Source organism: Cetorhinus maximus, unplaced genomic scaffold, assembly GCF_964194155.1.
Source record: "Cetorhinus maximus unplaced genomic scaffold, sCetMax3.hap1.1 HAP1_SCAFFOLD_163, whole genome shotgun sequence".
In the NCBI taxonomy this organism is placed as follows: Eukaryota; Metazoa; Chordata; class Chondrichthyes; order Lamniformes; family Cetorhinidae; genus Cetorhinus; species Cetorhinus maximus.
The window spans coordinates 281,129-307,535 of record NW_027596151.1 but is presented as its reverse complement, the minus strand read 5'-3'; the positions used below and the strand labels follow the sequence as shown (position 1 = coordinate 307,535).

At 46.4% G+C, this 26,407-nt stretch overlaps 1 protein-coding gene across 1 annotated transcript in view; it reads right to left on the bottom strand.

The window, feature by feature from the left end:
• LOC144672951 (phosphofurin acidic cluster sorting protein 1-like) overlaps positions 1–26,407 on the bottom strand; it is a gene marked incomplete at its 5' end in the record, with an annotated part of 203,737 nt that overhangs the window by 71,576 nt on the left and 105,754 nt on the right. Inside the window, 2 exons of the mRNA XM_078534956.1 lie at positions 6,779–6,870; positions 24,094–24,256. Of these exons, the coding sequence (XP_078391082.1) occupies positions 6,779–6,870; positions 24,094–24,256 (255 nt within the window). The remainder of the gene's footprint in view (positions 1–6,778; positions 6,871–24,093; positions 24,257–26,407) is intronic.

Genomic DNA, 26,407 nt, shown 5'->3' with positions numbered 1-26,407 from the left:
GCATAACTTCCTTGCTTTTGTACTCTTGGGATCTGTTTATGAAACCAAGGAGTCCATATGTTTTTTCTACAGCTTTCTCAACATGTCCTGCCACCATCAACAACTGGTATACTTGCATCCCCTGGTCTCTCTCCTCTTGAACCACTTTTAAAATATTGCACCATTTAGCTTATATTGCATCATTCTTCCTGCCAAAAAGTATCAATTCACATTTGTCTACATCTGTCTATGTCCTCCTGAAATCTGTCAGTTTATTCCTCAAGATCCCACAGGATCTGTGTTGGTAGTTCAGTTATTCACTGTTAACAAAATTATATGGTATGATAGAAAGCTACATATCCAAGTTTGGTGATAACACTGCATTGGCGGCTTTGAGTGTAAGGGGAGCATAAAATTACAAAGAGATACTAATATCTTAAGTGAATGGGCAAAACTGTGGCAAATGGATTTGAATGTCGGCAAATGTGAGGTCATCCACTTTGGGCCTAAAGGAGAGAGTAGGGGAATTTCTAAATGGTGGAAAGCTAGAAACAGTGAAGGTGCAAAGAGACTTGAGGATCAGGTCATTAAAATGTCATGGACGGATCCAGAAAGTAATCAAAAAGGCTAATGGCCTTTCTATCGATAGGACTAGAATACAAGAGGGTTGAAAATAAAGCCCTAGTTAGATCACACCTGGAGAACTGAGAGCAGATCTGGGCATCACATCTTAGGAAGAATATACTTGGAGGGAGTGCAGCATAGATTTACCAGCATTTACCTGGACTCCAAGGTTAAATTAGGAGGAGAAATTATATAAAGTGGTGGTGAGCCACTATCTTAAACCGTTGCAGTCCCTTTTTTTATTATTCATTCAGAGGCCATTTTAAGAGCCAACCATATTGCTGTGGGTTTGGAGTCACCTGTAGGCTAGACCAGGTAAGGGCGGCAGATTTCCTTCCCCAATGGGCATTAGTGAACCAGATGGTTTTTTGTGACAATTGGCAATGATTTCATGGTCTTCATCAGACTTTTAATTCCAGGTTTTTATTGGATTCATATTTCATGGTAGGATTCAAACCCGGTTTCCTCCTGCCGGCAATCCCCACCCCTCTCCCCCACCCCCACTAGGGCCATCTGCTACTAGCTTGTCCTTCTTGCTACCCTAAATGTCCCCATTAGCACATTGCTTAGATAATATCACCACCGTCAACACCCCATTGTCCTTTTGTTTATGACATCTTTGGCAATCTCTTCTTTGCCTCCACCTATCACTGGCCTCCTATCCAGCTCTACCTGTCCCACCCCCCTCTACCAGCTTATATTTCACCTCATTTCTCTATTTCCTTAGTTCTGATGATGAGTCATACGGACTCGAAATGTTGACTGTGTTCCTCTCCACAGATGCTATCAGACCTGCTGAGTTTTTCCAGGTATTTTTGTTTTTGTTTCAGATTTCGGATGACACAAAGATTGGCCGGGTGGTTAACAGTGAGGTTGAGCGTCTTGGGCAGATAAGTGGCAGATGGAATTTAACCCTGAAAAGTGTGAGGTGATACACTTTGGAAGGAGTAATTTGACAAGGAAGTATTCAATGGACGGCATGACACTAGGAAGTTCTGAGGAACAAAGGGACCTTGGCGTGTGTGTCCATAGATCTCTGAAGGCGGAGGGGCATGTTAGTGGGGTGGCGAAAAAGGCATATGGGACACTTGGCTTTATCAATCGAGGCATAGATTACAAAAGTAGGGAGGTCATGTTGGAGTTGTATAGAACCTTAGTGAGGCCACAGCTGGAGTACTGTGTGCAGTTCTGGTCGCCACATTATAGGAAGGATGTGATTGCACTGGAGGGGGTGCAGAGGAGATTCACCAGGATGTTACCTGGGATGAAACATTTAAGTTATGAAGAGAGGTTGGATAGACTTGAGCTGTTTTCATTGGAGCAGAGAAGACTGAGGGGCGACTTGATCGAGGTGTACAAGATTATGAGGGACATGGACAGGGTGGATAGGGAGCACCTGTTCCCCTTAGTTGGAGGGTCAATCACAAGGGGGCATAAGTTCAAGGTGAGGGGCAGGAGGTTTAGGGGGGATATGAGGAAAAACTTTTTACCCAGAGGGTGGTGACGGTCTGGAATGCGCTGCCTGGGAGGGTGGTGGAGGCAGGTTGCCTCATGTCCTTTAAAAAGTACCTGGATGAGCACGTGGCACGTCATAACATTCAAGGCTATGGGCCAAGTGCTGGTAAATGGGATTAGGTAGTTAGGTCAGGTGTTTCTCATGTGTCAGTGCAGACTCGATGGGCCAAAGGGCCTCTTCTGCACTGTGATTCTGTGATTCCAGCATCCGCAGTATTTTGCTTTTATGCCAGAGAATTACCCTGGGTCTCCTTACCCTGGGTCTCTGAAATACTAGTCCAGTGATAATACCACTATGTCTCTGCCTCCCTGTAGTGTAGGTACACCCACAGTGCTGTTATGAAGAGCGTTCCAGGATTCTGACCCAGTGACAGTGAAGGAACGGCGATATACTTCCAAGTCAGGATGGTGAATGACTTGCAAGGGAACTTCCAGGTGTTGGTGTTCCCATCTATCCGCTGCCCTTGTCCTTCTAGATGGTAGTGGTCGTGGGTTTGGAAGGTGTAGTGCATCTTTTTAATGGTACACACTGCTGCCATGGTGCACTGGTAGTGGAGGGAGTGAATGTTTGTGGATGTGGTACCGATCAAATGGGCTGCTTTGCCCTGGATGGTTTCAAAGCTCTTGAGTGTTGTTGGAGCTACACTCGCCCAGGCAAGTGGAGAGCATTCCATCACACTTCTGACTTGTGCCTTGTGTGAAGGTGGGGCTTTGTCTCCACAAGGACTGTGTGGTGGTCAATCTGGCCTAAATGGTCATGGACAGATGGATCTGTGACAGGTAGATTGATGAAGCTGAGATGAAGCAGGCTTTTCCCTCTTGTTGCTTTTCTCACCATCTGCAACCGGCCCAGTCTGGCAGCTATATCCTTCAGGGCTACATAGGAATACAGGACTACGGAGCAGGAGTAGGCCATTCGGCCCGTTGAGTTTGCTCTGCCATCACTAAGATAATGGCTGATCTGGCTGTGGTCTCAATTCCACTTTGCCGTCTGCACCCCATAACCCTTGATACTCTTATCTATCAACAACCTATCTAACTCAGCCTTGAAACAGGCTCCACTGCTCTCTGGGGAAGAGAATTCCGCAGACTAATGACACTTTGAGAGAAAAAATTTCCCCTCATCTTCATCTTAAAAAGGAGACCCCTAATTCTTAAACTGTGTCCCATGATTCTCGTCTCTCCACAAGTGGAAACATCCTCCCTGTATCCACCCTATCACATCCCCTCAAGATCTTATATGTTTCTATAAGATCATCTCTCATTCTTCTAAACTCCAATGGGAGTTTATGCTAAACTCCAATGTCCAACCTTTTTTCATAAGATAAACCCCTCATGCCAGGAATGAGTTGAGTGAACCTTCTCTGAACTGCTTCTAATGCAACTATGTCTTTTTTTCAAATATGGGGAGCAAAACGCTGTACAGTTTTCCAGATGTGGTCTCACCAAGGCCCTGTACAGCTGCAGTAAAACTTCCCTCCTTTTAAATTCCATTCTCCTTGCAATAAACACCAACATTCCAGTTGCCTTCCGAATCACTCGTTGTACCTGCAGACTAACTTTTTGTGATTCATGTACCAGGACACTCAGATCCCTCTGTACCACAGAGTTCTGCAATCTCTCTGCATTTAAATAGTGCACTGCTTTTCTATTCTTCCAGCCAAAGTGGACAAATTCACATTTTCTCACATTATACTCCATCTCAGCCAACTTGATCAGTAGTGCTACTAACGAAGCCACTCGGAGACGGACATTGATGTCCCCCACCCAGAGTCCATTCTGTGCCCTTGTTACCCTCAGTGCTTTTCCAATGGAGTTCAACATGGAGGAATTCTAGCGGATTCATCAGCTGAAGGAGGGCAGTATGTGGTGATCAGAAGGAGATCACCTTGCCCTTTTTGACCTCAGAATCATGGAGCTCTTACAGGGCAGAAAGAGATCACTTGGCCCATCGACTCTGCACCGACTCTCCGAATGAGCAATTCTCTTAGTGCCATTCTCCTGCTTTCTCACTGTAAGCCAGCACATTCATCCTTGTTAGGTAACAGTCTAATTCACTTTTGAATGACTCGATTGACCCTGTCTGCACCACTATCTCAGACAGTGCATTCCAGATACTAACTACTTAATTGACCCTGTCTCCACCACACTCTCAGACAGTGCATTCCAGATCCTAACCACTCGATTGACCCTGTCTTCACCACACTCTCAGACAGTGCATTCCAGATCCTAACCACTCGATTGACCTTGTCTCCCCCACACTCTCAGACAGTGCATTCCAGATCCTAACCACTCCATTGACCCTGTCTCCACCACACTCTCAGACAGTGCATTCCAGATCCTAACCACTCGATTGACCCTGTCTCCACCACACTCTCAGACAGTGCATTCCAGATCCTAACCACTCCATTGACCCTGTCTCCACCACATTCTCAGGCAGTGTATTCCAGATCCTAACCACTCCATTGACCCTGTCTCCACCACACTCTCAGACAGTGCATTCCAGATCCTAACCACTCCATTGACCCTGTCTCCACCACACTCTCAGACAGTGCATTCCAGATCCTAACCACTCCATTGACCCTGTCTCCACCACACTCTCAGACAGTGCATTCCAGATCCTAACCACTCGATTGACCCTGTCTCCACCACATTCTCAGGCAGTGTATTCCAGATCCTAACCACTCCATTGACCCTGTCTCCACCACACTCTCAGACAGTGCATTCCAGATCCTAACCACTCCATTGACCCTGTCTCCACCACACTCTCAGACAGTGCATTCCAGATCCTAACCACTCCATTGACCTTGTCTCCCCCACACTCTCAGACAGTGCATTCCAGATCCTAACCACTCCATTGACCCTGTCTCCGCCACACTCTCAGACAGTGCATTCCAGATCCTAACCACTCCATTGACCCTGTCTCCACCACACTCTCAGACAGTGCATTCCAGATCCTAACCACTCCATTGACCCTGTCTCCACCACATTCTCAGGCAGTGTATTCCAGATCCTAACCACTCCATTGACCCTGTCTCCACCACACTCTCAGACAGTGCATTCCAGATCCTAACCACTTGATTGACCCTGCCTCCACCACACTCTCAGACAGTGCTTTCCAGATCCTAACTGCTCGTTGCATGAAGAAGTTTTTCCTCATGTCACCATTGTTTCTTTTGCCAATTACCTGAAATCTGGTTCACATTCCTGCCACCAATGGGAACAGTTTCTCTCGATCTACTCTGTCCATACCTCTCATTTTTGAACACCTGCATCAAATCTCCTCTCACCCTTCTTTTCTCCAAGGAGAACAGTTCCAACCTCTCCACTCTATCTAATGATCTGAACCGCATTCAGATATACGGAATATGGAGCGAAAAATTCTTATTTCCTCTGCATGTTTTTTTAAATTTCATCATGGAATGGGGGTGTCATTGGCTAGGCCAGCATTTATTGCCCATCTCTAGTTGCCCTTGATAAGGTGATGGTGAGCTGCCTTCTTGAACCGCTGCAGTCCATGTGGTGTAGGTACACTCACAGTGCTGTTAGGAAGAGAGTTCCAGGATTTTGACCCAGCGACAGTGAAGGAACAGTGATATATTTCCAAGTCAGGATGTTGAGTGGCTTGGAGAGGAACTTCCAGGTGGTGGTGTTCCCATCTATCTGCTGCCCTTGTCCTTCTAGATGGTAGTGATCATGGGTTTGGTAGGTGCTGTCGAAGGAACCTTGGTGAATTCTTGCACTGTATCTTGTAGATGGTACACACTGCTGTTACTGTGCATTGGTGGTGGAGGGAGGGAATGTTTGTGGCTGTGGTGCCAATCAAGCAGGCTGCTTTGTCCTGGACGGTGTCAAGCTTCTTGAGTGTTACGGGGGCTGCACTCATCCAGGCAAGTGGAGAGTATTCCATCACACTCCTGACTTGTGCCTTGTGGATGGTGGACAGGCTTTGGGGAATCAGGAGGTGAGTTACTCGTCGCAGGATTCCTAGCCTCTGACCCGCTCTTGTAGCCACAGTATTTATATGGCTAGTCCAGTTCAGTTTCTGGTCAATGATAACCCCCAGGATGTTGATAGTGGGGGATTCAGTGATGGTAATGCCCTGAATGTCAAGGGGCAATGATTAGATTCTCTCTTGTTGGAGATGGTCATTGCCTGGCACTTTGTATCGCTTGTGCGTGATGGACCAGCCTTAGCTTCTGCCAAAACATCGACATGCAGGGTGCTCCCAACTGCTGAAAGCATCTTTCAGGTGAGTTGGGGAGTTGTGGGTGTAGGGATGGAGGTGCAGGACATGGGAGGGACTAACACTAATCATGGCCCAGTTTGTACAATTTCACCCATTTGGCCCATTTATGCAGAGCTGGATATGAGTCTTGGTGCAGCAATTCTTAAGCAGGTGCACTACATGAGGTAGGGCAGGGATTCTGGTTGATTGATCTTGGTATCGAAGCAGGGGAAGCAGTGAGGCTAGGGCCAAGGGTTGCCTACTCAAACTCCTACCCCAGTTGACACCGCCAACACCACTGTGCAGAATGGGATGCTGCATTCTTCCAGGTGGAAAGATAATATTTCGTGGAACAAGCAGATCTGCCTTAGGCCCATGAGGTGAGAATATCTGACCCCGTGAGCTATTGTCTAGTGATGGAACTTTCCCTACCTGACATGGAACAGCATCATCACTGCCTTCCTGTTCAGAAGAAAAACTGTCATCTTCTTCCTCGGAGTAATTATCTAAATCTGGAGATCGATCTGCAATATGTTGAAGAAGAAATTCTTTAAAACACTGAAGAAATAAGCTGATTTTCCTCTGTTGCATCCTTCCAGGACTCCCTGCAATACAATCTCCCTGGCCAAGAAATGAGGGAGGAGTGTTACATTGAGATGGCCACTGCCAGGGACAAAGAGGATGACAATCTGACATCAATTGTCTTCATTATAACGGAGGCCAAATGAACCTGAAATGCAAAATGAATAAAAAACTCAATCATGATGTACAAACTTTGTCAGTGCTGGGTGAATTACTCACTGTGTCAGTGCTGGGTGAATTACTCACTGTGTCAGTGCTGGGTGAATTACTCACTGTGTCAGTGCTGGGTGAATTACTCACTGTGTCAGTGCTGGGTGAATTACTCACTGTGTCAGTGCTGGGTGAATTACTCACTGTGTCAGTGCTGGGTGAATTACTCACTGTGTCAGTGCTGGGTGAATTACTCACTGTGTCAGTGCTGGGTGAATTACTCACTGTGTCAGTGCTGGGTGAATTACTCACTGTGTCAGTGCTGGGTGAATTACTCACTGTGTCAGTGCTGGGTGAATTACTCACTGTGTCAGTGCTGGGTGAATTACTCACTGTGTCAGTGCTGGGTGAATTACTCACTGTGTCAGTGCTGGGTGAATTACTCACTGTGTCAGTGCTGGGTGAATTACTCACTGTCTCAGTGCTGGGTGAATTACTCACTGTGTCAGTGCTGGGTGAATTACTCACTGTGTCAGTGCTGGGTGAATTACTCACTGTGTCAGTGCTGGGTGAATTACTCACTGTGTCAGTGCTGGGTGAATTACTCACTGTGTCAGTGCTGGGTGAATTACTCACTGTGTCAGTGCTGGGTGAATTACTCACTGTGTCAGTGCTGGGTGAATTACTCACTGTGTCAGTGCTGGGTGAGTTACTCACTGTGTCAGTGCTGGGTGAATTACTCACTGTGTCAGTGCTGGGTGAATTACTCACTGTGTCAGTGCTGGGAGAATTACTCACTGTGTCAGTGCTGGGTGAATTACTCACTGTGTCAGTGCTGGGTGAATTACTCACTGTGTCAGTGCTGGGTGAATTACTCACTGTGTCAGTGCTGGGAGAATTACTCACTGTGTCAGTGCTGGGTGAATTACTCACTGTGTCAGTGCTGGGAGAATTACTCACTGTGTCAGTGCTGGGTGAATTACTCACTGTGTCAGTGCTGGGTGAATTACTCACTGTGTCAGTGCTGGGTGAATTACTCACTGTGTCAGTGCTGGGTGAATTACTCACTGTGTCAGTGCTGGGTGAATTACTCACTGTGTCAGTGCTGGGTGAATTACTCACTGTGTCAGTGCTGGGTGAATTACTCACTGTGTCAGTGCTGGGTGAATTACTCACTGTGTCAGTGCTGGGTGAATTACTCACTGTGTCAGTACTGGGTGAATTACTCACTGTGTCAGTGCTGGGTGAATTACTCACTGTGTCAGTGCTGGGTGAATTACTCACTGTGTCAGTGCTGGGTGAATTACTCATTGTGTCAGTGCTGGGTGAATTACTCACTGTGTCAGTGCTGGGTAAATTACTCATTGTGTCAGTGCTGGGTGAATTACTCACTGTGTCAGTGCTGGGTGAATTACTCACTGTGTCAGTGCTGGGTGAATTACTCACTGTGTCAGTGCTGGGTGAATTACTCACTGTGTCAGTGCTGGGAGAATTACTCACTGTGTCAGTGCTGGGTGAATTACTCACTGTGTCAGTGCTGGGTGAATTACTCATTGTGGTCAGTGCTGGGTGAATTACTCATTGTGGTCAGTGCTGGGTGACTTACTCACTGTGTCAGTGCTGAGTGAATTATCCACTGTGTCAGTGCTGGGTGAATTACTCACTGTGTGAGTGCTGGGTGAATTACTCACTGTGTCAGTGCTGGGTGAATTACTCACTGTGTCAGTGCTGGGTGAATTACTCACTGTGTCAGTGCTGGGTGAATTACTCACTGTGTCAGTGCTGGATGAATTACTCACTGTGTCAGTGCTGGGTGAATTACTCACTGTGTCAGTGCTGGGTGAATTACTCACTGTCTCAGTGCTGGGTGAATTACTCACTGTGTCAGTGCTGGGTGAATTACTCACTGTGTCAGTGCTGGGTGAATTACTCATTGTGTTCAGTGCTGGGTGAATTACTCACTGTGTCAGTGCTGAGTGAATTATCCACTGTGTCAGTGCTGGGTGAATTACTCAATGTGTCAGTGCTGGGTGAATTACTCACTGTCTCAGTGCTGAGTGAATTACTCACTGTGTCAGTGCTGGGAGAATTACTCACTGTCTCAGTGCTGAGTGAATTATCCACTGTGTGAGTGCTGGGTGAATTATCCACTGTGTCAGTGCTGGGTGAATTACTCACTGTGTCAGTGCTGGGTGAATTACTCACTGTGTCAGTGCTGGGTGAATTACTCACTGTGTCAGTGCTGGGTGAATTACTCACTGTGTGAGTGCTGGGTGAATTACCCACTGTGGTCAGTGCTGAGTGAACTACTCATTGTGTCAGTGCTGGGAGAATTACTCACTGTGTCAGTGCTGGGAGAATTACTCACTGTGTCAGTGCTGGGTGAATTACTCACTGTGTCAGTGCTGGGAGAATTACTCACTGTGTCAGTGCTGGGTGAATTACTCACTGTGTCAGTGCTGGGTGAATTACTCACTGTGTCAGTGCTGGGTGAATTACTCACTGTGTCAGTGCTGGGTGAATTACTCACTGTGTCAGTGCTGGGTGAATTACTCATTGTGGTCAGTGCTGGGTGAATTACTCATTGTGGTCAGTGCTGGGTGAATTACTCACTGTGTCAGTGCTGAGTGAATTATCCACTGTGTCAGTGCTGGGTGAATTACTCACTGTGTCAGTGCTGGGTGAATTACTCACTGTGTCAGTGCTGGGTGAATTACTCACTGTGTCAGTGCTGGGTGAATTACTCACTGTGTGAGTGCTGGGTGAATTACCCACTGTGGTCAGTGCTGAGTGAACTACTCATTGTGTCAGTGCTGGGAGAATTACTCACTGTGTCAGTGCTGGGAGAATTACTCACTGTGTCAGTGCTGGGTGAATTACTCACTGTGTCAGTGCTGGGTGAATTACTCACTGTGTCAGTGCTGGGTGAATTACTCACTGTGTCAGTGCTGGGTGAATTACTCACTGTGTCAGTGCTGGGTGAATTACTCACTGTGGTCAGTGCTGGGAGAATTACTCACTGTGTCAGTGCTGGGTGAATTACTCACTGTGTCAGTGCTGGGTGAATTACTCACTGTGTCAGTGCTGGGTGAATTACTCACTGTGGTCAGTGCTGAGTGAACTACTCATTGTGTCAGTGCTGAGTGAATTATCCACTGTGTCAGTGCTGGGTGAATTACTCACTGTGTCAGTGCTGGGTGAATTACTCACTGTGTCAGTGCTGGGTGAATTACTCACTGTGTCAGTGCTGGGTGAATTACTCACTGTGTCAGTGCTGGGTGAATTACTCAATGTGGTCAGTGCTGGGTGAATTACTCACTGTGTCAGTGCTGAGTGAATTATCCACTGTGTCAGTGCTGGGTGAATTACTCACTGTGTCAGTGCTGGGTGAATTACTCACTGTGTCAGTGCTGGGAGAATTACTCACTGTGTCAGTGCTGGGTGAATTACTCACTGTGTCAGTGCTGGGTGAATTACTCACTGTGTCAGTGCTGGGTGAATTACTCACTGTGTCAGTGCTGGGTGAATTACTCACTGTGTCAGTGCTGGGTGAATTACTCACTGTGTCAGTGCTGGGTGAATTACTCACTGTGTCAGTGCTGGGTGAATTACTCACTGTGGTCAGTGCTGAGTGAACTACTCATTGTGTCAGTGCTGAGTGAATTATCCACTGTGTCAGTGCTGGGTGAATTACTCACTGTGTCAGTGCTGGGTGAATTACTCACTGTGTCAGTGCTGGGTGAATTACTCACTGTGTCAGTGCTGGGTGAATTACTCACTGTGTCAGTGCTGGGTGAATTACTCATTGTGGTCAGTGCTGGGTGAATTACTCACTGTGTCAGTGCTGAGTGAATTATCCACTGTGTCAGTGCTGGGTGAATTACTCACTGTGTCAGTGCTGGGTGAATTACTCACTGTGTCAGTGCTGGGAGAATTACTCACTGTGTCAGTGCTGGGTGAATTACTCACTGTGTCAGTGCTGGGTGAATTACTCACTGTGTCAGTGCTGGGTGAATTACTCACTGTGTCAGTGCTGGGTGAATTACTCACTGTGTCAGTGCTGGGTGAATTACTCACTGTGTCAGTGCTGGGTGAATTACTCACTGTGTCAGTGCTGGGTGAATTACTCACTGTGGTCAGTGCTGGGTGAATTACTCACGGTGTCAATGCTGGCTGAATTACTCACTGTGTCAGTGCTGGGAGAATTACTCACTGTGTCAGTGCTGGGTGAATTACTCACTGTGTCAGTGCTGGGTGAATTACTCATTGTGGTCAGTGCTGGGTGAATTACTCACTGTGTCAGTGCTGAGTGAATTATCCACTGTGTCAGTGCTGGGTGAATTACTCACTGTGTCAGTGCTGGGTGAATTACTCACTGTGTCAGTGCTGGGAGAATTACTCACTGTGTCAGTGCTGGGTGAATTACTCACTGCGTCAGTGCTGGGTGAATTACTCACTGTGTCAGTGCTGGGTGAATTACTCACTGTGTCAGTGCTGGGTGAATTACTCACTGTGTCAGTGCTGGGTGAATTACTCACTGTGTCAGTGCTGGGTGAATTACTCACTGTGTCAGTGCTGGGAGAATTACTCACTGTGTCAGTGCTGGGTGAATTACTCACGGTGTCAATGCTGGCTGAATTACTCAATGTGTCAGTGCTGGGTGAATTACCCACTGTGTCAGTGCTGGATGAATTACTCACTGTGTCAGTGCTGGGTGAATTACTCACTGTGTCAGTGCTGGGTGAATTACTCACTGTGTCAGTGCTGGGAGAATTACTCACTGTGTCAGTGCTGGGTGAATTACTCACTGTCTCAGTGCTGGGTGAATTACTCACTGTCTCAGTGCTGGGTGAATTACTCACTGTGTCAGTGCTGGGTGAATTACTCACTGTGTCAGTGCTGGGTGAATTACTCACTGTGTCAGTGCTGGGTGAATTACTCACTGTGTCAGTGCTGGGTGAATTACTCACTGTGGTCAGTGCTGGGTGAATTACTCACGGTGTCAATGCTGGGTGAATTACTCAATGTGTCAGTGCTGGGTGAATTATCCACTGTGCCAGTGCTGGATGAATTACTCACTGTGTCAGTGCTGGGTGAATTACTCACTGTGTCAGTGCTGGGTGAATTACTCATTGTGTCAGTGCTGGGTGAATTACTCACTGTGTCAGTGCTGGGTGAATTACCCACTGTGTCAGTGCTGGGTGAATTACTCACTGTGTCAGTGCTGGGTGAATTACTCACTGTGTCAGTGCTGGGTGAATTACTCACTGTGTCAGTGCTGGGTGAATTACTCACTGTGTGAGTGCTGGGTGAATTACCCACTGTGGTCAGTGCTGAGTGAACTACTCATTGTGCCAGTGCTGGGAGAATTACTCACTGTGTCAGTGCTGGGAGAATTACTCACTGTGTCAGTGCTGGGAGAATTACTCACTGTGTCAGTGCTGGGTGAATTATCCACTGTGTCAGTGCTGGGTGAATTACTCACTGTATCAGTTCTGGGTGAATTACCCACTGTGTCACTGCTGGGAGAATTACTCACTGTGTCAGTGCTGGGTGAATTACTCACTGTGGTCAGTGCTGGGTGAATTACTCACTGTGTCAGTGCTGGGAGAATTACTCACTGTGTCAGTGCTGGGAGAATTACTCACTGTGTCAGTGCTGGGAGAATTACTCACTGTGTCAGTGCTGGGTGAATTACTCACTGTGTCAGTGCTGGGTGAATTACTCACTGTGTCAGTGCTGGGTGAATTACTCACTGTGTCAGTGCTGGGTGAATTACTCACTGTGTCAGTGCTGGGTGAATTACTCATTGTGGTCAGTGCTGGGTGAATTACTCACTGTGTCAGTGCTGAGTGAATTATCCACTGTGTCAGTGCTGGGTGAATTACTCACTGTGTCAGTGCTGGGTGAATTACTCACTGTGTCAGTGCTGGGAGAATTACTCACTGTGTCAGTGCTGGGTGAATTACTCACTGTGTCAGTGCTGGGTGAATTACTCACTGTGTCAGTGCTGGGTGAATTACTCACTGTGTCAGTGCTGGGTGAATTACTCATTGTGTCAGTGCTGGGTGAATTACTCACTGTGTCAGTGCTGGGTGAATTACTCACTGTGTCAGTGCTGGGTGAATTACTCACTGTGTCAGTGCTGGGTGAATTACTCACTGTGTCAGTGCTGGGTGAATTACTCACTGTGTCAGTGCTGGGTGAATTACTCACTGTGTCAGTGCTGGGTGAATTACTCACTGTGTCAGTGCTGGGTGAATTACTCACTGTGTCAGTACTGGGTGAATTACTCACTGTGTCAGTGCTGGGTGAATTACTCACTGTGTCAGTGCTGGGTGAATTACTCACTGTGTCAGTGCTGGGTGAATTACTCATTGTGTCAGTGCTGGGTGAATTACTCACTGTGTCAGTGCTGGGTAAATTACTCATTGTGTCAGTGCTGGGTGAATTACTCACTGTGTCAGTGCTGGGTGAATTACTCACTGTGTCAGTGCTGGGTGAATTACTCACTGTGTCAGTGCTGGGTGAATTACTCACTGTGTCAGTGCTGGGAGAATTACTCACTGTGTCAGTGCTGGGTGAATTACTCACTGTGTCAGTGCTGGGTGAATTACTCATTGTGGTCAGTGCTGGGTGAATTACTCATTGTGGTCAGTGCTGGGTGACTTACTCACTGTGTCAGTGCTGAGTGAATTATCCACTGTGTCAGTGCTGGGTGAATTACTCACTGTGTGAGTGCTGGGTGAATTACTCACTGTGTCAGTGCTGGGTGAATTACTCACTGTGTCAGTGCTGGGTGAATTACTCACTGTGTCAGTGCTGGGTGAATTACTCACTGTGTCAGTGCTGGATGAATTACTCACTGTGTCAGTGCTGGGTGAATTACTCACTGTGTCAGTGCTGGGTGAATTACTCACTGTGTCAGTGCTGGGTGAATTACTCACTGTGTCAGTGCTGGGTGAATTACTCACTGTGTGAGTGCTGGGTGAATTACCCACTGTGGTCAGTGCTGAGTGAACTACTCATTGTGTCAGTGCTGGGAGAATTACTCACTGTGTCAGTGCTGGGAGAATTACTCACTGTGTCAGTGCTGGGTGAATTACTCACTGTGTCAGTGCTGGGAGAATTACTCACTGTGTCAGTGCTGGGTGAATTACTCACTGTGTCAGTGCTGGGTGAATTACTCACTGTGTCAGTGCTGGGTGAATTACTCACTGTGTCAGTGCTGGGTGAATTACTCACTGTGTCAGTGCTGGGTGAATTACTCATTGTGGTCAATGCTGGGTGACTTACTCATTGTGGTCAGTGCTGGGTGAATTACTCACTGTGTCAGTGCTGAGTGAATTATCCACTGTGTCAGTGCTGGGTGAATTACTCACTGTGTCAGTGCTGGGTGAATTACTCACTGTGTCAGTGCTGGGTGAATTACTCACTGTGTCAGTGCTGGGTGAATTACTCACTTTGTGAGTGCTGGGTGAATTACCCACTGTGGTCAGTGCTGAGTGAACTACTCATTGTGTCAGTGCTGGGAGAATTACTCACTGTGTCAGTGCTGGGAGAATTACTCACTGTGTCAGTGCTGGGTGAATTACTCACTGTGTCAGTGCTGGGTGAATTACTCACTGTGTCAGTGCTGGGTGAATTACTCACTGTGTCAGTGCTGGGTGAATTACTCACTGTGTCAGTGCTGGGTGAATTACTCACTGTGGTCAGTGCTGGGAGAATTACTCACTGTGTCAGTGCTGGGTGAATTACTCACTGTGTCAGTGCTGGGTGAATTACTCACTGTGTCAGTGCTGGGTGAATTACTCACTGTGGTCAGTGCTGAGTGAACTACTCATTGTGTCAGTGCTGAGTGAATTATCCACTGTGTCAGTGCTGGGTGAATTACTCACTGTGTCAGTGCTGGGTGAATTACTCACTGTGTCAGTGCTGGGTGAATTACTCACTGTGTCAGTGCTGGGTGAATTACTCACTGTGTCAGTGCTGGGTGAATTACTCATTGTGGTCAGTGCTGGGTGAATTACTCACTGTGTCAGTGCTGAGTGAATTATCCACTGTGTCAGTGCTGGGTGAATTACTCACTGTGTCAGTGCTGGGTGAATTACTCACTGTGTCAGTGCTGGGAGAATTACTCACTGTGTCAGTGCTGGGTGAATTACTCACTGTGTCAGTGCTGGGTGAATTACTCACTGTGTCAGTGCTGGGTGAATTACTCACTGTGTCAGTGCTGGGTGAATTACTCACTGTGTCAGTGCTGGGTGAATTACTCACTGTGTCAGTGCTGGGTGAATTACTCACTGTGTCAGTGCTGGGTGAATTACTCACTGTGGTCAGTGCTGAGTGAACTACTCATTGTGTCAGTGCTGAGTGAATTATCCACTGTGTCAGTGCTGGGTGAATTACTCACTGTGTCAGTGCTGGGTGAATTACTCACTGTGTCAGTGCTGGGTGAATTACTCACTGTGTCAGTGCTGGGTGAATTACTCACTGTGTCAGTGCTGGGTGAATTACTCATTGTGGTCAGTGCTGGGTGAATTACTCACTGTGTCAGTGCTGAGTGAATTATCCACTGTGTCAGTGCTGGGTGAATTACTCACTGTGTCAGTGCTGGGTGAATTACTCACTGTGTCAGTGCTGGGAGAATTACTCACTGTGTCAGTGCTGGGTGAATTACTCACTGTGTCAGTGCTGGGTGAATTACTCACTGTGTCAGTGCTGGGTGAATTACTCACTGTGTCAGTGCTGGGTGAATTACTCACTGTGTCAGTGCTGGGTGAATTACTCACTGTGTCAGTGCTGGGTGAATTACTCACTGTGGTCAGTGCTGGGTGAATTACTCACGGTGTCAATGCTGGCTGAATTACTCACTGTGTCAGTGCTGGGAGAATTACTCACTGTGTCAGTGCTGGGTGAATTACTCACTGTGTCAGTGCTGGGTGAATTACTCATTGTGGTCAGTGCTGGGTGAATTACTCACTGTGTCAGTGCTGAGTGAATTATCCACTGTGTCAGTGCTGGGTGAATTACTCACTGTGTCAGTGCTGGGTGAATTACTCACTGTGTCAGTGCTGGGAGAATTACTCACTGTGTCAGTGCTGGGTGAATTACTCACTGTGTCAGTGCTGGGTGAATTACTCACTGTCTCAGTGCTGGGTGAATTACTCACTGTGTCAGTGCTGGGTGAATTACTCACTGTGTCAGTGCTGGGTGAATTACTCACTGTGTCAGTGCTGGGTGAATTACTCACTGTGTCAGTGCTGGGTGAATTACTCACTGTGTCAGTGCTGGGTGAATTACTCACGGTGTCAATGCTGGCTGAATTACTCAATGTGTCAGTGCTGGGTGAATTACCCACTGTGTCAGTGCTGGATGAATTACTCACTGTGTCAGTGCTGGGTGAATTACTCACTGTGTCAGTGCTGGGTGAATTACTCACTGTGTCAGTGCTGGGAGAATTACTCACTGTGTCAGTGCTGGGTGAATTACTCACTGTCTCAGTGCTGGGTGAATTACTCACTGTGTCAGTGCTGGGTGAATTACTCACTGTGTCAGTGCTGGGTGAATTACTCACTGTGTCAGTGCTGGGTGAATTACTCACTGTGTCAGTGCTGGGTGAATTACTCACTGTGGTCAGTGCTGGGTGAATTACTCACGGTGTCAATGCTGGGTGAATTACTCAATGTGTCAGTGCTGGGTGAATTATCCACTGTGCCAGTGCTGGATGAATTACTCACTGTGTCAGTGCTGGGTGAATTACTCACTGTGTCAGTGCTGGGTGAATTACTCATTGTGTCAGTGCTGGGTGAATTACTCACTGTGTCAGTGCTGGGTGAATTACCCACTGTGTCAGTGCTGGGTGAATTACTCACTGTGTCAGTGCTGGGTGAATTACTCACTGTGTCAGTGCTGGGTGAATTACTCACTGTGTCAGTGCTGGGTGAATTACTCACTGTGTGAGTGCTGGGTGAATTACCCACTGTGGTCAGTGCTGAGTGAACTACTCATTGTGTCAGTGCTGGGAGAATTACTCACTGTGTCAGTGCTGGGAGAATTACTCACTGTGTCAGTGCTGGGAGAATTACTCACTGTGTCAGTGCTGGGTGAATTATCCACTGTGTCAGTGCTGGGTGAATTACTCACTGTATCAGTTCTGGGTGAATTACCCACTGTGTCACTGCTGGGAGAATTACTCACTGTGTCAGTGCTGGGTGAATTACTCACTGTGGTCAGTGCTGGGTGAATTACTCACTGTGTCAGTGCTGGGAGAATTACTCACTGTGTCAGTGCTGGGAGAATTACTCACTGTGTCAGTGCTGGGAGAATTACTCACTGTGTCAGTGCTGGGTGAATTACTCACTGTGTCAGTGCTGGGTGAATTACTCACTGTGTCAGTGCTGGGTGAATTACTCACTGTGTCAGTGCTGGGTGAATTACTCACTGTGTCAGTGCTGGGTGAATTACTCATTGTGGTCAGTGCTGGGTGAATTACTCACTGTGTCGGTGCTGAGTGAATTATCCACTGTGTCAGTGCTGGGTGAATTACTCACTGTGTCAGTGCTGGGTGAATTACTCACTGTGTCAGTGCTGGGAGAATTACTCACTGTGTCAGTGCTGGGTGAATTACTCACTGTGTCAGTGCTGGGTGAATTACTCACTGTGTCAGTGCTGGGTGAATTACTCACTGTGTCAGTGCTGGGTGAATTACTCACTGTGTCAGTGCTGGGTGAATTACTCACTGTGTCAGTGCTGGGTGAATTACTCACTGTGTCAGTGCTGGGTGAATTACTCACTGTGGTCAGTGCTGAGTGAACTACTCATTGTGTCAGTGCTGAGTGAATTATCCACTGTGTCAGTGCTGGGTGAATTACTCACTGTGTCAGTGCTGGGTGAATTACTCACTGTGTCAGTGCTGGGTGAATTACTCACTGTGTCAGTGCTGGGTGAATTACTCACTGTGTCAGTGCTGGGTGAATTACTCATTGTGGTCAGTGCTGGGTGAATTACTCACTGTGTCAGTGCTGAGTGAATTATCCACTGTGTCAGTGCTGGGTGAATTACTCACTGTGTCAGTGCTGGGTGAATTACTCACTGTGTCAGTGCTGGGAGAATTACTCACTGTGTCAGTGCTGGGTGAATTACTCACTGTGTCAGTGCTGGGTGAATTACTCACTGTGTCAGTGCTGGGTGAATTACTCACTGTGTCAGTGCTGGGTGAATTACTCACTGTGTCAGTGCTGGGTGAATTACTCACTGTGTCAGTGCTGGGTGAATTACTCACTGTGGTCAGTGCTGGGTGAATTACTCACGGTGTCAATGCTGGCTGAATTACTCACTGTGTCAGTGCTGGGAGAATTACTCACTGTGTCAGTGCTGGGTGAATTACTCACTGTGTCAGTGCTGGGTGAATTACTCATTGTGGTCAGTGCTGGGTGAATTACTCACTGTGTCAGTGCTGAGTGAATTATCCACTGTGTCAGTGCTGGGTGAATTACTCACTGTGTCAGTGCTGGGTGAACTACTCACTGTGTCAGTGCTGGGAGAATTACTCACTGTGTCAGTGCTGGGTGAATTACTCACTGTGTCAGTGCTGGGTGAATTACTCACTGTCTCAGTGCTGGGTGAATTACTCACTGTGTCAGTGCTGGGTGAATTACTCACTGTGTCAGTGCTGGGTGAATTACTCACTGTGTCAGTGCTGGGTGAATTACTCACTGTGTCAGTGCTGGGTGAATTACTCACTGTGTCAGTGCTGGGTGAATTACTCACGGTGTCAATGCTGGCTGAATTACTCAATGTGTCAGTGCTGGGTGAATTACCCACTGTGTCAGTGCTGGATGAATTACTCACTGTGTCAGTGCTGGGTGAATTACTCACTGTGTCAGTGCTGGGTGAATTACTCACTGTGTCAGTGCTGGGAGAATTACTCACTGTGTCAGTGCTGGGTGAATTACTCACTGTCTCAGTGCTGGGTGAATTACTCACTGTGTCAGTGCTGGGTGAATTACTCACTGTGTCAGTGCTGGGTGAATTACTCACTGTGTCAGTGCTGGGTGAATTACTCACTGTGTCAGTGCTGGGTGAATTACTCACTGTGGTCAGTGGTGGGTGAATTACTCACGGTGTCAATGCTGGGTGAATTACTCAATGTGTCAGTGCTGGGTGAATTATCCACTGTGCCAGTGCTGGATGAATTACTCACTGTGTCAGTGCTGGGTGAATTACTCACTGTGTCAGTGCTGGGTGAATTACTCATTGTGTCAGTGCTGGGTGAATTACTCACTGTGTCAGTGCTGGGTGAATTACCCACTGTGTCAGTGCTGGGTGAATTACTCACTGTGTCAGTGCTGGGTGAATTACTCACTGTGTCAGTGCTGGGTGAATTACTCACTGTGTCAGTGCTGGGTGAATTACTCACTGTGTCAGTGCTGGGTGAATTACTCACTGTGGTCAGTGCTGGGTGAATTACTCACGGTGTCAATGCTGGCTGAATTACTCACTGTGTCAGTGCTGGGAGAATTACTCACTGTGTCAGTGCTGGGTGAATTACTCACTGTGTCAGTGCTGGGTGAATTACTCATTGTGGTCAGTGCTGGGTGAATTACTCACTGTGTCAGTGCTGAGTGAATTATCCACTGTGTCAGTGCTGGGTGAATTACTCACTGTGTCAGTGCTGGGTGAACTACTCACTGTGTCAGTGCTGGGAGAATTACTCACTGTGTCAGTGCTGGGTGAATTACTCACTGTGTCAGTGCTGGGTGAATTACTCACTGTCTCAGTGCTGGGTGAATTACTCACTGTGTCAGTGCTGGGTGAATTACTCACTGTGTCAGTGCTGGGTGAATTACTCACTGTGTCAGTGCTGGGTGAATTACTCACTGTGTCAGTGCTGGGTGAATTACTCACTGTGTCAGTGCTGGGTGAATTACTCACGGTGTCAATGCTGGCTGAATTACTCAATGTGTCAGTGCTGGGTGAATTACCCACTGTGTCAGTGCTGGATGAATTACTCACTGTGTCAGTGCTGGGTGAATTACTCACTGTGTCAGTGCTGGGTGAATTACTCACTGTGTCAGTGCTGGGAGAATTACTCACTGTGTCAGTGCTGGGTGAATTACTCACTGTCTCAGTGCTGGGTGAATTACTCACTGTGTCAGTGCTGGGTGAATTACTCACTGTGTCAGTGCTGGGTGAATTACTCACTGTGTCAGTGCTGGGTGAATTACTCACTGTGTCAGTGCTGGGTGAATTACTCACTGTGGTCAGTGGTGGGTGAATTACTCACGGTGTCAATGCTGGGTGAATTACTCAATGTGTCAGTGCTGGGTGAATTATCCACTGTGCCAGTGCTGGATGAATTACTCACTGTGTCAGTGCTGGGTGAATTACTCACTGTGTCAGTGCTGGGTGAATTACTCATTGTGTCAGTGCTGGGTGAATTACTCACTGTGTCAGTGCTGGGTGAATTACCCACTGTGTCAGTGCTGGGTGAATTACTCACTGTGTCAGTGCTGGGTGAATTACTCACTGTGTCAGTGCTGGGTGAATTACTCACTGTGTCAGTGCTGGGTGAATTACTCACTGTGTGAGTGCTGGGTGAATTACCCACTGTGGTCAGTGCTGAGTGAACTACTCATTGTGTCAGTGCTGGGAGAATTACTCACTGTGTCAGTGCTGGGAGAATTACTCACTGTGTCAGTGCTGGGAGAATTACTCACTGTGTCAGTGCTGGGTGAATTATCCACTGCGTCAGTGCTGGGTGAATTACTCACTGTATCAGTTCTGGGTGAATTACCCACTGTGTCACTGCTGGGAGAATTACTCACTGTGTCAGTGCTGGGTGAATTACTCACTGTGGTCAGTGCTGGGTGAATTACTCACTGTGTCAGTGCTGGGAGAATTACTCACTGTGTCAGTGCTGGGAGAATTACTCACTGTGTCAGTGCTGGGAGAATTACTCACTGTGTCAGTGCTGGGTGAATTACTCACTGTGTCAGTGCTGGGTGAATTACTCACTGTGTCAGTGCTGGGTGAATTACTCACTGTGTCAGTGCTGGGTGAATTACTCACTGTGTCAGTGCTGGGTGAATTACTCATTGTGGTCAGTGCTGGGTGAATTACTCACTGTGTCGGTGCTGAGTGAATTATCCACTGTGTCAGTGCTGGGTGAATTACTCACTGTGTCAGTGCTGGGTGAATTACTCACTGTGTCAGTGCTGGGAGAATTACTCACTGTGTCAGTGCTGGGTGAATTACTCACTGTGTCAGTGCTGGGAGAATTACTCACTGTGTCAGTGCTGGGTGAATTACTCACTGTGTCAGTGCTGGGTGAATTACTCACTGTGTCAGTGCTGGGTGAATTACTCACTGTGTCAGTGCTGGGTGAATTACTCACTGTGTCAGTGCTGGGTGAATTACTCACTGTGGTCAGTGCTGGGTGAATTACTCACGGTGTCAATGCTGGCTGAATTACTCACTGTGTCAGTGCTGGGAGAATTACTCACTGTGTCAGTGCTGGGTGAATTACTCACTGTGTCAGTGCTGGGTGAATTACTCATTGTGGTCAGTGCTGGGTGAATTACTCACTGTGTCAGTGCTGAGTGAATTATCCACTGTGTCAGTGCTGGGTGAATTACTCACTGTGTCAGTGCTGGGTGAATTACTCACTGTGTCAGTGCTGGGAGAATTACTCACTGTGTCAGTGCTGGGTGAATTACTCACTGTGTCAGTGCTGGGTGAATTACTCACTGTGTCAGTGCTGGGTGAATTACTCACTGTGTCAGTGCTGGGTGAATTACTCACTGTGTCAGTGCTGGGTGAATTACTCACTGTGTCAGTGCTGGGTGAATTACTCACTGTGTCAGTGCTGGGTGAATTACTCACTGTGTCAGTGCTGGGTGAATTACTCACGGTGTCAATGCTGGCTGAATTACTCAATGTGTCAGTGCTGGGTGAATTACCCACTGTGTCAGTGCTGGATGAATTACTCACTGTGTCAGTGCTGGGTGAATTACTCACTGTGTCAGTGCTGGGTGAATTACTCACTGTGTCAGTGCTGGGAGAATTACTCACTGTGTCAGTGCTGGGTGAATTACTCACTGTGTCAGTGCTGGGTGAATTACTCACTGTGTCAGTGCTGGGTGAATTACTCACTGTGTCAGTGCTGGGTGAATTACTCACTGTGTCAGTGCTGGGTGAATTACTCACTGTGTCAGTGCTGGGTGAATTACTCACTGTGTCAGTGCTGGGAGAATTACTCATTGTGTCAGTGCTGGGTGAATTACTCACTGTGTCAGTGCTGGGTGAATTACCCACTGTGTCAGTGCTGGGTGAATTACTCACTGTGTCAGTGCTGGGTGAATTACTCACTGTGTCAGTGCTGGGTGAATTACTCACTGTGTCAGTGCTGGGTGAATTACTCACTGTGTGAGTGCTGGGTGAATTACCCACTGTGGTCAGTGCTGAGTGAACTACTCATTGTGTCAGTGCTGGGAGAATTACTCACTGTGTCAGTGCTGGGAGAATTACTCACTGTGTCAGTGCTGGGAGAATTACTCACTGTGTCAGTGCTGGGTGAATTATCCACTGTGTCAGTGCTGGGTGAATTACTCACTGTATCAGTTCTGGGTGAATTACCCACTGTGTCACTGCTGGGAGAATTACTCACTGTGTCAGTGCTGGGTGAATTACTCACTGTGGTCAGTGCTGGGTGAATTACTCACTTTGTCAGTGCTGGGAGAATTACTCACTGTGTCAGTGCTGGGAGAATTACTCACTGTGTCAGTGCTGGGAGAATTACTCACTGTGTCAGTGCTGGGTGAATTATCCACTGTGTCAGTGCTGGGTGAATTATCCACTGTATCAGTTCTGGGAGAATTACTCACTGTGTCAGTGCTGGGTGAATTACTCACTGTGTCAGTGCTGGGAGAATTACTCACTGTGTCAGTGCTGGGTGAATTATCCACTGTGTCAGTGCTGGGTGAATTACTCACAGTGTCAGTGCTGGGAGAATTACTCACTGTGTCAGTGCTGGGAGAATTACTCACTGTGGTCAGTGCTGGGAGAATTACTCACTGTGTCAGTGCTGGGAGAATTACTCACTGTGTCAGTGCTGGGTGAATTATCCACTGTGTCAGTGCTGGGTGAATTACTCACTGTATCAGTTCTGGGTGAATTACCCACTGTGTCACTGCTGGGAGAATTACTCACTGTGTCAGTGCTGGGTGAATTACTCACTGTGGTCAGTGCTGGGTGAATTACTCACTGTGTCAGTGCTGGGTGAATTACTCACTGTGTCAGTGCTGGGTGAATTACCCATTGTATCAGTGCTGGGTGAATTACCCACTGTATCAGTTCTGGTGAATTAATCACTGTATCAGTGCTCGGTGAATAACCCACTGTATTAGTGCTGGATGAATTACCCACTGCATTAGTGCTGGGTGAATTACCCACTGTATCAGTGCTGGGTGAATTACCCACTGTATCAGTGCTGGGTGAATTACCCACTGTATCAGTGCTGGGTGAATTACCTACTGTATTAGTGCTGGGTGAATTACCCACTGTATCAGTTCTGGGTGAATTACCCACTGTATCAGTGCTGGGTGAATTAATCACTGTATCAGTGCTGGGTGAATTAATCACTGTGTCAGTGTTGGGTGAATTAATCACCATGTCAGTGCTGGGAGAATTACCCACTGTGTCAGTGTTGTGTGAATTAATCACTATGTCAGTGCAGGTATTCATTCAGGTGTATAAAGGGTATTGGTTCTTTTCATGGAAATGCCATTTAAGAATCAGATGAAGCACTGCATCTAGTTTATTGAGCAGGGTTGCGGTAACACTCTGTATCTATATCAGGGTTCATTTTCAGTTATTTGAGGGAAGTCATATTGCTTTATAGTCCACCAGAGCAGATCACTTGTACTAAGACTCTATCCTAGTTTGGAAATGCCTGGACGCAATAGTTCTGTTTCTGCAAAAAACTGTACATCTCACACAATGAATGAGTCTACCTGAGGCTTTTGTCTTGGACCCTGCTTGTACATTGCCATCTTCATGGTCAATTGGCTGGCTGGAGAGAGAGTAGATGCTGATTTCAGCGACCCGCACTGAAGCATCTTTCATGTTGGAATGAAGCCCAAGTACTTGTCCCCCATCTGTGGGATGCTGCATTACCTGGAAATTAAAGAAAGAATGAGATCCGCACTAATAACTCACTCATTGTTGCTTTTCAGTGACTTTGAACCAAACAGTGTACCGTTTAAAACATTCTCTATATACAGTTTAGATAATATCATAGTTTTTATGAGATGGTGCCCCTTCCAGTAAATGTTAGCGTGAGAAGGTCAGCAAAGGCGGGGCAAGTCACATTGTCTGTATTGTTATTGCCACAAAGAGATTTTAATGTCTATAATGTTATTGGAAATTATTTTTAAAAATAGAGTCTAGTGGTGTCTGTGTCTTAATTGGATTAAAGCCAGCTAACCTGGGTGCTTTAATGTATAGAAAGAAGTAGGTTTGAAAAGGTAATTAGATAAACATGGAGATGTTTAAGGGGGAAATTTGCATTTTTAAATAAAGCATTCAAGGGTGGGAGTAAAATCTTGCACCTAGTTGGGAGACGCCAAGGAATGTGTTTATATTACTAATAAAATTCGTGGGATGAAAATGATATTGTTAGAAGATGTGACGTTAAAAGCTTAGGATACCCTGGAAAATTTACATTCAAAGGAAAAGCTAGGTATAAACAGAAAGGAATTTGTGTGTTTAAGTCAGAGGCATTTAAGATCTAACCAGCCTGTAAGCCTACAACTGTGTCTGCAAAGAAACCAAATTGCAAGGAACCCAATTTTGAATTTGTAAGATCAAATGTGCTTTGCCTGGTGTCTGTTTAAAGTCTAAGGGTTATTGTTGCCTTGATGAAGATTTACATGGGAGTGATTAATTTGGGGACTTGTTTGAAAGTTATTATGGTAGTAATTTGTAGACATGTGTGTGTGTTTAATTTTTTGTTAAATTAATAAATATTTAATTTAGTTTTATATAAAAAAACCTCTTGAGGCTCAATGGTCTTATTCCTGAAATCAGAGCTGCATCTCAAATGTACCAATTGAAAATATAGGTTATGACAGTTATTCAAGTTTCCCTCTAGGATATATACAACTCAGTCTTTACCAAATGCTGTGTCATAACAAGTGGGAGCTCTTGGTAGGATAGTATTTGTAATTCCTTGATTGGTTTGGAATTGGTGAATCTTAAGGTTACAAGTATGAAATGCACTTTGAATTCAGGAATTGGTGAGGTATTTTAGAAGTAGTGTGACTGCAAGATGCCTTTGGCAATTGCTAAGACTTGTCTGGGTGTAGAAGGTATAACTTTAATTGGGTTACAAAAAATAACCAAGAGTAAGTTAACAGAGTTGGTGGATAAATTACAATTGGGGTTACCTGCGGGGGCTAGGAAATCAGATATAATTAAAGATATAGCACAGTATCTACAGCTGGAAGTGATACCTGACACTAGTGAGTCACAGCTGTAGGTAGTAAGACTTCAGTTACAAATGAAGACGCTTGAACCTGAACATGCAAAGGAACTAAAAAAACTTGAATTAGAAGCAAAGGAAAGAGAAAGGGCATTTCAAAGGGAGCAAACAGAAAGGAAGCTGGAACTGGAATTTCAGGCAAGAGAGAAGGAAAAAAAAGAGGCAAGGGAAAGATTGAAAGAAAGGGAAAGAGAATACCAGCTTAAAAGACTGGGAGTTAAAAAAGAGATCTCAGATTCTGAGGAGAGTTCTGATGATGAAAAAACCTTTAACCTAAAACCCAGTGGGGAGATGTTTAGATTTGTACAAGCTCTTCCAAAGCTTGAGGGAAAAGACATTGAAGCGTTCTTTATTTCATTTGAGAAGATAGCCAAACAGTTGAAAGGGCCACAGGAGTACTGAACATTGTTGTTGCAATCCAGGTTGATGGGTCGAGTGCATGAGGTATATACTTTGTTATCTGAAGAGGTATCGGTGAACTATGATGTGGTGAATATTTTGAGTGCATATGAGTTGGTTCCTGAAGCATACAGGCAGAAATTTAGGAATATGAAAAAACAGCCTGGGCAAACTTATATTGAATTTGAGAGAGTAAAACAAAGTAATTTTGACCAGTGGATACGGGCATTAAAAATAGAGACAACCTATGCAGCTCTTAGGAAAGTAATTCTTCTGGAAGAATTTTAAGATTCAATTCCTTTGGTAGTGAGAACTCATGTGGCGGAACAGAGGATTCAAATGGTAAGACAAGCAGCAAAGATAGCTGATGATTATGAGTTAGTGCA